This window comes from Podarcis muralis, chromosome 9 (assembly GCF_964188315.1).
Source record: "Podarcis muralis chromosome 9, rPodMur119.hap1.1, whole genome shotgun sequence".
In the NCBI taxonomy this organism is placed as follows: Eukaryota; Metazoa; Chordata; class Lepidosauria; order Squamata; family Lacertidae; genus Podarcis; species Podarcis muralis.
Window position 1 is genome coordinate 51,718,273 of NC_135663.1, and position 12,786 is coordinate 51,731,058.

Here is a 12,786-nt window from a genome sequence, read left to right on the forward strand (position 1 = left end):
TAGAGATTTCTCAGGAGACAGATGAGGTGATCAGGCACTCCCATTTCTTTAAGAACTTGCCATAGTTTGCTGTGGTCGACACAGTCAAAGGCTTTTGCATAGTCAATGAAGCAGAAGTAGATGTCTTTCTGGAACTCTCTAGCTTTCTCCATAATCCAGCGCATGTTTGCAATTTGGTCTCTGGTTCCTCTGCCTCTTCTAAATCCAGCTTGCACTTCTGGGAGTTCTCGATCCACATACTGCTTGAGCCTTCCTTGTAGAATTTTAAGCATAACCTTGCTAGCGTGTGAAATGAGTGCAATTGTGCGGTAGTTGGAGCATTCTTTGGCACTGCCCTTCTTTGGGATTGGGATGTAGACTGATCTTCTCCAATCTTCTGGCCACTGCTGAGTTTTCCAAATTTGCTGGCATATTGAGTGTAGCACCTTAACAGCATCATCTTTTAAAATTTTAAATAGTTCAGCTGGAATACCATCACTTCCACTGGCCTTGTTATTTGCAGTGCTTTCTAAGGCCCATTTGACTTCACTTTCCAGGATGTCTGGCTCAAGGTCAGCAACTACACTACCTGGGGTGTACGAGGCATCCATTTCTTTCTGGTATAGTTCCTCTGTGTATTCTTGCCACCTCTTCTTGATGTCTTCTGCTTCTGTTAGGTCCTTTCCACTTTTGTCTTTTATTATGGTAATCTTTGTACGAAATGTTCCTTTCATATCTCCAATTTTCTTGAACAGATCTCTGGTTCTTCCCATTCTGTTGTTTTCCTCTATTTGTTTGCATTGCTCGTTTAAGAAGGCCTTCTTGTCTCTCCTTGCTATTCTTTGGAAATCTGCATTCAATTTCCTGTATCTTTCACTATCTCCCTCGCATTTTGCTTGCCTTCTCTCCTCCGCTATTTGTAAGGCCTCGTTGGACAGCCACTTTGCTTTCTTGCATTTCCTTTTCATTGGGATGGTTTTCGTTGCTGCCTCCTGTACAATGTTACGAGCCTCCATCCATAGTTCTTCAGGCACTCTGTCCACCAAATCTAAATCCTTAAACCTGTTCCTCACTTCCACTGTGTATTCATAAGGGATTTGACTTAGATTGTATCTTACCGGCCCAGTGGTTTTTCCTACTTTCTTCAGTTTAAGCTTGAATTTTGCTATAAGAAGCTGATGATCTGAGCCACAGTCAGCTCCAGGTCTTGTTTTTGCTGACTGTATAGAGCTTCTCCATCTTTGGCTGCAGAGAATATAATCAATCTAAGTAGCACCTTAGAGACCAACTTTTGAAGAAGTGTGCATGCACATGAAATCTTATACCCAGAACATACTTAGTTGGTCTCTAAGGCTACTGGACAATATATTTTTTTTATTTCCACAGAAACTAGATTCAGGTCTGAGGGGCAGCATTCAGGTTGCAGAATTCAGCCATTCTTGGCACTGAATTTGAATTTGACTTGATGTAGGTTTTAATTTATTTTTAAGCTTGCAGCCCAGTTGTGTGTGCACTAAAAACCAATGGCCAGATCTTTGAAATGGTTCCATTTGACAGTTAAGGGGGGAATAGCATGTACAGTCAATGGGAAACATGAGCAGTGGTATGACTTTGGCATCGACACATTATGGGAGAACATATTTTAAAGGGATGTGTTGTCTCTCACAAAGAACATGATACTATATCTCTCTAATTAACAGGAATTCTGTTGTTGTTGTTGTTGTTAGAATTGTAGAGTTGGAAAGGACCCAATGGTTATCTAGTCCAATCCCCTGCAATGCAGGAATCTCAGCTAAATCATCCATGACAGATGGCCATCCAACCTCTGCTTAAAAACCTCCAAGGAAGGAGAGTCCACAACCTCCTGGGGGAGACTGTTCCACTGTCGAACAGCTCTTACTGTCAGAAAGGTTTTTTTATTTGTTGAGTCAGAATCTCCTTTCTTGTAACTTGAAGCCATTGGTTCAAGTCCTACCTTCCAGATCAGGAGAAAACAAGCATGCTCCCTCTTCCATGTGACAGCCCTTAAGATATTTGAAGATGGCTATCATATCTCTTCTCAGTCTCCTCTTTTCCAAGCTAAACATACCCAGCTCCTTCAAGCTCTCCTCGTAAGGCTTGGTTTCCAGACCCTTGATAATTAAGAACAGTTCCTGCAATGATGGAAGGAAGTGAAATACATATAATCTCATGTATCCTTATTGTTGTCCCACAGATGTACTGCCTTAGATCGCTTGTCCTCTCCACTTCTGCCTACAGCCCGGAACAAGCTGCCACCGATTACATCAGATGCTGTTGAGCAATATCTTTCCATTCCTGGATCGCAGCTAGGCTTTGTAAGAGAGAGTGTGTGTGTCATTCTTTGTTTTATACCATTAGCAATTCGATTGAGAATTTAACAGTATTGTCATTGGAGCACTTTAAATCCTAGAGAAAATCAAGCAAGTACAATTGTTAGTTGCTGGGCTTGCAAATGATAAAATTAGGTTCCATTCTCCTTCCATCTATGAAGCTTGCTGAGTGGCCTTGTAAAAATCATGCTCTCTCATTCTAACTTACAACTTCTACATGAAATCAGCAAGACGTAATAACTTTTAATAGTTTCAGCAAAATGTATTTTTCTGTAACTTTTCAAGGATCTTTATTCAATTTGTTGCTCCACTGACACTTATCCATATTGCTTCATTTGTTGCACATAGTTACTGCATGATAGTTTGTTTTGTGTTTTAATTGCTTCACTTTTGCACCATATGCTTGTTCTTTGTTGGCAACTTAGTTACAGTGTTGTTTAAACAGCTACCCATTTTCCTGCTGGGAAATATCTAGCTTGCATTCCCTGAATTGGAACTACATTGTCAAATATTACAATGTAGTTTAAGCACTATGGATATGAATTGACAAAGTAAGTCATAGCAGCCTTAGCATAAGTCAAGCAAGCAGCTGCTCCAACCTTGTGAATGGTAAACTAAGGCCAGAAAAAAAGATGGAATTGTTTACTTTTCAACCTCACCACCGATTGAAAAAATAACAAAAACCGTGGGAAGGAGAAGACCCTTGCTACCTTCTCTGGGGCCAGTCACCCCACTTCTGCTTCCAGAGATAGATGCAGACAGGAGCTGCAGATCCTTTCTAGCCTTTTTAATTCTGCTTGTATCTGTCTCTTCTAATCCATTTGAAACCCAATTGAAAAAGCCTAAGTAAATAGTTTTAGAAGCTCTTTTCTCAGTGTTTTGTGACTAATGGAAAATTAGCTTTTGGGAAGACAAGAAATAATCAGTTGAAAAGCAAAAGCATACTTCTGCTAATAATAATTTGCACTTTTCCCAGTGATGGACTTGCTTCTTTTTCTCAACCCTACCCCAAACATTTTCCAGCATAAAGGAAGGTATCCTCATAGCAGAATTTCCAGCGCGGTACCTGATGGTGCAGAACGGCGGCCACTTAGAGAGCGAACTGTCATAATAGATCAGTTTTCGAGACCCAATACTACTCACACATTTCGGGTAGGTATTTGAAAGCTTTTGAGACTCTTAATAAGAAACTAGAATTGAAATGGGGGGCGGGCGGGAATACCACTCTTTTATTCCCTGTTAAACTGTATTAGATTATTCCTATGTGCTTAGTTGTCTGCAGTCTTGCAATTCTGGGAGGAATTATTTCCTGCCTTCCAGATACCATTCCTTAAATACAAATTAAAGTCTTCACATTCTCATGCTTTGTAGCCCAAACCATGCTAACCATGCATAACAGAGTTTTTAGCTGACTTGCGGTTACTCTACACTTTGGGACAACCCTGTTTTACAGGTGCTGAATTTTTTTTTAGAAAAAAAGAAAGGAGACCCCCCCCCAAAAAAACCACACACACACCCCAGCCTCATAAGAAATGACACCAGATGTTGAGAAGCTGTGGTGTGCATGTGTGTGGAATGAACACCCTGTTTTGTGGTGTTGGGGATGGGAGAATGATCCAAAGCTAGAATATCCCACTTGCAAAGATTTGGATGTTTGCTCACTGTTTAACCACATTATTGCCTTTAGTGCTGAACAGGAAAGTGGAATTAGTATTGGACATTTTTCAATGCTCCTTGTGGAATAGTTACATCTTCATTGCTCTTTTTCATGTCACGGGCTATATGCAGGCTATATCTTTAACAGACATTCAAAGCACATTTCCCCTCAAATAATTCTGGGCTCTCTGGTTTGCTAAGGGTTGTTGGGAATTGTTTCTCGGTGGGGGTATACAACAGGGCTCATAATTCTTTGAGGGAAGGAATGTACTCCAAATGAGCTTTAATAAAGTGTGTACGCAGGCATAGTCACTGTTTGCCCTTGACTTGTTGGGGGGCGGGGCGGGCGAATGCTATAAAGGGTAAACATCTGTTTTTCTCTTTCAGTCAGATACACCTCATAAAATATCATTGACTCCTATGGATTTTGCTAATCAAATGTGGACAGGTCATGGGGTATTGATAGGTAAGACCTCTGTTAAAGAAAAGAAGATTGTAGCACAAGATGCCAATCCCCTCAGAACTGTGATTCTCAGTTTCAGCATATTAGCATTTGTGGGAGAATGGGGTAAATTGAGCAATAAGCATTGTATTCTACATCACAAGTTGAGCCCAAAAAACAAATGCTGTAAACCATTTTATTCTAGTTTGCCTCTGTATGAAAGAGGTGCAGTAGCAGGCAAAATTTAATGGGGCAGCAAGGATGGAGAAGCTGTGGGTGTTGTTGGACTACAACTCCCACAATCCTCATCCATTGGCTATGCTGGCTGGGGATGAGTGAGGTTCCAAGGAATAGAAATTAGTATAAATCCAGTAGAGAAGGGACAGGGAACATGTGGTCCCTCCAGATGTTGTTAGACTCTAATAGCATTTGGAAGGACCACGTGTTCCCTGTCCCTTTTTTACTGGATTTGTACTAATTCCTATTCCTTGGTAAAATCAAGGATTTTTGATAAATTGGCCATAGACTTTCAATAAATTGGTCAGTTTTTGCAAAGCAGCTATTCACTTAGTGTTTACTATTGCAGCCTGAGTAAACCCCATTATTCAGTTGGAGGCCCAAGTGAAGATGTTTAGGGTGGCTCTTTTCAAGAGTTTGTAGCTATACTTACCGTATTTTTCGCCCTATAGGACGCACTTTTCCCCCTCCAAAAATGAAGGGGAAATGTGTGTGCATCCTATGGGGCGAATGCAGGCTTTCACTGAAGCCTGGAGAGCGAGAGGAGTCGGTGCGCACCGACCCCTCTCGCTCTCCAGGCTTCACGAAGCTATCTGCAAGCCTTGGGAGCCCGCGGGAGTTCCCGCCAGGTTCCCAATGCTTGCGGACAGCAGCCTGCAGCCCGAAACCCGGGGAGCACACCCCAGGCTTTGGGCAGCTCTCCGCAAGCCTTGGGAGCCCGGCGCGAGTTCCCGCCGGGCTCCCAAGGCTTGCGGATAGCAGCCTGTTCTGGGGGCTGGGGTCGGGGGAAGCTCGGGCTTCCCCCGCCCCAGCCCCGCACCTGGGGAAAAAAAAGAATTTCCCCCCCTTTATTCCGCCCCCCCAAAAAAACCTAGGTGTGCCTTATGGGCCGGTGCGCCCTAGAGGGCAAAAAATATGGTAATTCATCTAAGACTAAGTCACTGGTTCTTGTTCAGCTGCAGTATTAGCACAGAGCCAGCAGAGGGCTACCTTTCCACTGGAAAGCACCAATGATAAGCAGTCCTTTTCTTCTGCCACAGAAATTGGTTGTTGCTATTTTAAGATCTCATAAACTCATCATGTGTACGTGTAGCATGACTGTTCATGCCAGGTTACAATACCTCCTAGCCCAAGCATATTCTCCAGAACTGTTCTGTTTGTGAAATACACAAGAAATGGAAACTCTTCTTCAGTGTAAAAAGTAAATTAACTGAAAAACAATCCTTCTTTAACTTTGGTGATGTAGTGAAAGGTGACAATGCTTGCAGAAAAACACACACATTTTTTTGCTGTGTTGAAGTTCGCCATCAGTTCATGTTGTCTACCTATTAAACGTGAAATAATGTATTTTCTTGCACTTGCACAGACTACTTTTAATAACAAAATATCCCCAGAGGTATTCTGCCCATGATTATCCTTGTAGGGTAGTGAGTTTTGATAAAACCTCTCAAGCAAGGTCTAGGGAACTTAGTGCACAGGCAGAAATTCTGAGAACTAGAAAGGACACTGTGTTAGATGCTAAGAGACAGAAAGTGGGTAGACATAGGCAGCAGGCTCACTAGAACCTGAGTTAAGGTTCAGCAGAAGCCTGTGAGAAAGGGCAATGGGGGTAGCCTAGTGACTGGTGAGAGAGCAGTCTGGTGGGGTGGGGGACTTGAGATTGCAAGTGGAAGTAGCTGCATGTTGGCAAGAAGCAGAAACAGTGCTCTGGCTAGGCAGGCAGACTGAGTTGAGCTGCAGGTGATGCTAAATTAGAAAAAGGGTATTGGTGTTAAAATGGGAACCACAGCACTCAGGAAGACATGGTTTAATCGTTCCATTTGCAGTTGCAATCCTGATGGCAACACCTCCCCTTCCCAGCATTTGTGCTAATGGGGGGGGTTTCCTCCAAAGTTAAAAGCAGCATGGGGGGGGGGCGTTGGTTCATATCAGCATTGTGGTTGGGGCTGAAGAATTAAACCTGAATAGTCCCCCTCTGTGTATGTTGTCCTGATGAAAATCAGGATTGCCCATGCCTGCAATTTAAAAAAAACAACCTCTGGTGTGCTTTCTCATGATGCATTGTGAAGTTTGGGCCCTAGGGTTAGAAAGCTATGGGGGAAGAGGAGAGAGTTGGCCTGGCTGAAAGATCCAGCACCAATTTGACAGTAGACTGAAATGCAATGATGTGAATGAGGCAGAAACTTGAAGGACTGGGGATTGCAGGAGATGTGGAATCGAGAAAACAAGTGGCTTAGGAAGAAGGCAGTGCCAACGCTGGGGAAATCCCTTTGGCAGGGATCAGGAAGGGTGTGGATCAGGTAGTTATCATTAAGAAATTCGTCAAGGTGATTGAAGTCAACCTAATTGATGAACTCACCTAGGGTATTACTTGTCAGGCTGGCAAGCCTCTTCTTTCTCCCATTTGCAACACTGGACTTATCCCCAATGAACATTAATAGAGAGATTGCTCTTGCTATTACCATGCATAGGGAAAGAAAGGATGCACCCCCAGAAACAGCTGGCGGGGAGTGAAAACTCGCGCACCTCAAACAAGGACTTGTTACCCCAATGGTCCCTAATAGCAAGTTTGGCTTCTCTGCTCACAAGCCTTATATGAGGTTGCAGGCCCTTCCTACCTCTCCTATGCTCTTGCCCCTAATTTGCATAGGACTGGGTGTCAGTCCAAAACCAAAACCACATCCCTGCTCTGTCTGAAATAGTTGATCTGTACTTAACATATTATTTGCTTCAACTTGTGTATTTTTCGATCAGCTTCCTGTGACACTACTGTTCCCATTTTACTGATAGGAAAACAAGGCTAGGAGAGGTCACTCGCCAAAAGAATTTGAGCATGAACCCTTTTGTTTCAAATGCACTGTATCCACTTGACCCTCAATATTACCTACTAATGTTTTTGCTTGCAGGTTCACAGTTCCATGCCAAATCATTCCAGAGAAATCCACCTGTATCTAGAAGAAGATTTCAAGTTGCTTCATAACATATAGCAGAAGGCAAAAACAACAACCAACCAACCTGATCTGTACTTTATGGGACTCTGCAATACTCCCAACTATATTATCAGAAGGGATGGCGTTCCAGTATTGTAGTTTTGTGCCTTAGTGTTCTGTGTCTCTGCATACAGCCAGCTTGGAAATTGTTTTACCAAAGACTCATTAGCAAGCGCATCAAGACAGTGGCATATATCTGGAAAACAGAATATGAATTGGTGCCAATTTTTTTCTAAAGGCAGAAGTCAAGTTTAAAAGAAAGTGCCTTCCTGGTTCTGTTCTGGGTTTGTTTGTTTGTTTGTTTGTTTGTTTGTTTGTTTGTTTGTTTGTTTGTGGACCAGGTGCAAGCAGAGCTGAGCCAAATTGTCATTAGCTTTCCTTTTCTTTTTCTGTAGCGAACAAGGGAAGCTTTCATAAAGCAGCTAAACAAATTGCACAAAATTTAAATAGTTTCCCTGTTTTTTATCAAAGTTCTGGGGCTCAGGGAGAACTGTGTAAAAGCCCTCAGAGGCTGGTCTTTAATTATCTGAGCTAGCCCAGAGAACTATGAAGCCTTGGGAGGAAGGGTACTCTTTTCACAGAGAAGCATGCTAAGGAATTTGAGCTAGACTTTGCCTCGGTTCTTTTGGCGGAGCTTCCGTGATCTTGGTCAGACAAGTTTGGCGGGGGAGTGGGGGGTGTTGCACAGGCATTAAAGCAACTTAGAGCCATTAAAACAAACCTTAGCAGGGCGTTCACACATTTCCTTCTAATGAAAATTTGAGGAAGCTAACACTGCAAAAACCAGGAATTGTTTCCGCAGGAATGAAAGTGACACCAAAACAGTTGGAGTTGGTTTTAGCTCAGCTGTAGTAATGCAGTCTATAAACCCTTGAAGAGTATGATAATCAGATTTAATTCCTGGACTCTTTTTGTTATGGTTCCATAAGAAAAATCTATCCCTTCTCTCTGGCTTAGCTTGGGCAATCTCTAAAATTAATTTTGGAAGTGAAGTAGGCATAAGTTGCTGCAGTTTGGGTTCAAATATTTTCTTCATGCACAAACTTAGCTAATGCACATTGATTAAACACCATGAAAAAACAAATATTGATGCAATCCCATCAAGATCCTTTTTGTGCAATTGCATTAAGAACCTTTGGCCATATATTACTATTGCATAGACACAATATATTATTCTGAAATCAATGGAGATTTGAGTACTTGTTTATTCTATGTGGTCTACACATAATCTAGATATTTTGCATGTTTTTGCCCCCCACCCAAAAGCACTTTTTGAGAAACTTAGTTTCATTCTGAAAATAGAAGTCATTGTATATTTCTTGTGCATTACTCCACAGTGTGTCCATTTGAAGCCAGAGGTACCCACACCTGCCCATTGACATGGTAGGGCATATATACCAAGAGAGCAATAACTTCTTCCTTCTCCATTCACCTGGGGCATGTAAAGGGATGAAAATGTATGGATAACCTAACCAAGAGGAGGGTTTTCAAATGTGTATCAAGTAGCCACTCCTACCCTGGTGGACAGTAGGATCTGGAATTAATCTAGATCAGGCACCCCCAACCTTCGGCCCTCCAGATGTTTTGGCCTACAACTCCCATGATCCCTAGCTAACAGGACCAGTGGTCAGGGATGATGGGAATTGTAGTCCAAAACCATCTGGAGGGCCGAAGGTTGGGGATGCCTGATCTAGACAGAAAGCAGCATGTTGGGGGCAAACATGAATGCTTCTAGATTGAGAAAAACAAATGGGTTAGTGTGCATGCACACTGCATAAAGGTACCTTGATTTTGTTTTGCATCATTTTAATAAGTTCCCCTATACCCTAATTCACATAGTTAATATTAAAATAATCAAAAATATGAAAATCGGTAAAGTACATATATTGAGGTGTAAACTAACTGTGGAAATCAAAACAGAAGAATTGCAAAGTTATTTCTGTGTTAATGTATGTATCTTTATATCTTTAATCATACGTTATTTGTTGTTGATTACCATTGTTGCATCTTCCTACCTTCTCTTTGTTATTAATTTGGCATGTCACCCTGTGAAGGATAATTAGAGGGCTGACCATCACGTATTACCAGTAATTAATACATCAAGCACTGTAAAATAGCTCAGATGGATTTGTTCTCAGAAAGAATTAGCAGCAAAATTATATCATAGACCCTCATGGACTTAGCCCACTTGCTGGGCTGCAACTGATATTCTGTTTATTGAGTTTTTCCTTCCTGAACTTCTTTGATGTCACCTGCTAATGTAAAATGAATTGATTTATTTAGTACTTCAGCAACCCTAATAAAAATTTGCTTCACGAGCCAATGAATCTGTGGAAATGTGTACGGAACCATTTTTGAGGACTTGCTATTTTCATTACAGTAGTGATAACTCTTGCCATTTAGCCAAAAGACTAGGCCCACAAGTTTGTTTGTAGTGTACGCATGGGAGGAAACATTGTTTGTTAAAAATGACTGGCCAACTCACCCACGCAAGTCTTACTTATATGAAATGCATGTGACTAGATCAGAATGCTTCATTGCTGAGCCCAGGATTAAAATCCAGGTTGTATTCAAACTGTATTAGTAGTCAAGAAAGCTTTTCATAACAGCTTGAGTCACATGATTGAAGGAAAGATTCTTGAGCAGTGGTTTTGTCCCTTCCTGCTAATGTTTAAATAAGCATATCAGTCTTGTTCTCCAGCACATTTATTTAAAAAATGTTCTTGAAAACAAGAGCCACTTTTGTTCAAATACTTTTATCCAGCTCCTCCAATAAGAAGTGATTTAATTTTTAAATTGGCAGTTGCTTCCATTTCTTTTGGTCTGAGAGGACTGTACTGGGCAATAATTCATTAGCTCTGAAGAGTCTGTAATTCAGTGCTCCATTGAGTGTCTTCCCAAGTGTGCTTTATGAACCCTCCTTGGCTGGCTATGGGAACAGCCAGAAACTGGGAGGAACTTTAGGGCTTGATCTCCTTACTGGAACTTTTGAAGGGGGCTGAACAAACTGTCATTCTATTTCACCTGTGGCGCATGCTTTCTGCAAACGCTGTATTTGAAGAACAAATAACAGCTCCATTAAACTATGTCGGAGATGGAAGGGCAAGGAAATGGATGAGAAATGTATTTGCAGAATGGGGGGGGGGACGGTATTCAAAATATATTTGTGGCTGTATAACTGGAGAAGGCAAAGTTTGCCTATCTGCAGGCTGTTTTCTCAACTGAGAAAGAAACTGGAAATGCTGACAAGGCAGCTTTATCTCGTAAATTTAGGGAGCAGTCTGGTTGCAGCAGCAATAGCCTGTGACTTGCATGTTAATCATACTCTGCCTTTTTGGGGAGGCTTTAAAAAAATGAGGGAAATATCAAATGCACAAAACTGTGAGATGACAAAGGCAGTGTATTAGAGGGGCGTCTGCTGCTACTGTGCACAAGAGCCACTCCAACTCTACTCCTTTTTTTAATTTTCTGTCTCCTAAAATGCAAGGCAAGCTGTCTTGATAATCACTGGAATAAAGTTACACCAGGGGCAGCCTTCCAGATGTTATTTGGACTAAACATTGGCCATGCTGGCTAGGGATGATGTAAGTTGTAGTCCTACAGGATCCAGAGGCCAACCATGTGGGATACCCATCCTGGTTATACTTACAAGATCTATAGCTGCTTTTCTCCCTCCCATTGTGTGAACACTTAAAAGGGCTCACAGTCTCCCATCTGTATGCAGAGAAATGTATGCAAGGCATTCACTGCCCTTGATAGTTCTGTTTGGTTGCTTATATCTTGCCTGGGTTTTCAGAAGACGCCCTAGTGAGCAGAAGTATGGAAGAAAAGCACCTCTTTCACCTTGAAGTTGAGCTGGAAAAATTCAGGAGTCATCTTATTGTTGATAGGATGTCTTGGCTGTCATGAATCATCGGTCTTTCTTCTCTCTCCCCACCCCCACTGATAAAGACTGTCACAACTGAAGATGAAAAGTTATGCCTACTGCACTAATGCCATGATCTACAACAATAAACGACAGAAAATTTCAGATTCGTCCCCATTGTTACAGGACTAATTATCTGTTAATATCCAATGTCATATGTGCTGGTGTCCATTATGAGTTTGTGAAATTTAATTCCATAGTTTAACATTGTCATTTTTGGAGTTTTGTTTGTTTGTCCTGAAGCCACTACTAATTAATTTCACCACCTGATCCCTAGTACCAGTGTTTTGGGGGAAGAAGGAGTGGGACAGAATAATTTATCCCACTTTGTTCAGTCAATGGAGCATATCAGGGTTGTTGTCTTTGGTGCAGCAACAACTCTTCATGCGCTGAGCACATCATACATTTTATGTCTGTATACCTTTCATATAGGAGAGACCAGAGTTTGGACTGCACAAGTGTTCTGTGTGCTTTATGTGGAAATTGGACAAGCTAAACTGCCAGAGCTTTCCAACCTTTTTTTGAACAGGTGGGCACATTTCAAATGCTCTGAGAGCTGGGGGAGACAGTCAGAAAATGGCTGCCATGGGTTGCATGGCATAACACAAAGGGTGAGATAGTACAAGTACAGTCAATTACTAGTTCTCCTCTGACTGACCCAACCAAAAACCTCAGGTTTACCATGGCAAGTCAGCTATAACCTGATGCTCCTGATCTTGGAGATGCAGCTGTTGAAAGCACAAGAACTCTGTTTTCCCCAATGTCAATACTCAACTGAATCCTAGGCTGCTAGCCTGTACCCACTTAGCTGAGAATAAGCCCCATTAAACACAAAGAGACTTCTGAAGTAGACATGTATACCACAGTTGTGTAAGATAACTATATGGTGAATTCTTAATGAGTGCCTGGACATCGGCTGCTGCATGACAGGAGACATACCTAAGCCTTTGCACTTTACACATTTACACATTTCACATTTGTCATTCTGGCACTTGCTGTGTAATAGTGTTTGCAAAGGTTATTGCAGAAAATACCGTATTTTTCACTCTATAAGATGCACTTTCCCCCCTCCAAAAATTAAGGGGAAATGTGTGTGCGTCTTATGGAGCGAATACAGGCTCCATGGCTTCAGCGATAGCAACACGAAGCCTCCAAAGTGCAGTGATAGTGCTCCCGCCGCACTCTGGAGACCCCTCTCACTCTCCA

General features: G+C 41.9%; 1 protein-coding gene across 4 annotated transcripts in view; it reads left to right on the top strand.

Annotated features, from left to right (window-relative positions):
- FAM149A (family with sequence similarity 149 member A) overlaps positions 1-9,973 on the top strand; it is a 36,554-nt gene extending 26,581 nt beyond the window's left edge. For 3 of the 4 annotated variants that reach the window (XM_028744951.2, XM_028744952.2, XM_028744953.2), the window contains 4 exons: positions 2,195-2,315; positions 3,354-3,482; positions 4,374-4,452; positions 7,572-9,973. In XM_028744951.2, coding sequence (XP_028600784.2) covers positions 2,195-2,315; positions 3,354-3,482; positions 4,374-4,452; positions 7,572-7,645 — 403 coding nt within the window. In that variant the 3' untranslated portion in view covers positions 7,646-9,973. The remainder of the gene's footprint in view (positions 1-2,194; positions 2,316-3,353; positions 3,483-4,373; positions 4,453-7,571) is intronic. The other variant, XM_077934273.1, reaches the window with a different exon arrangement.
- The last annotated feature ends 2,813 nt before the right edge of the window (positions 9,974-12,786 follow it).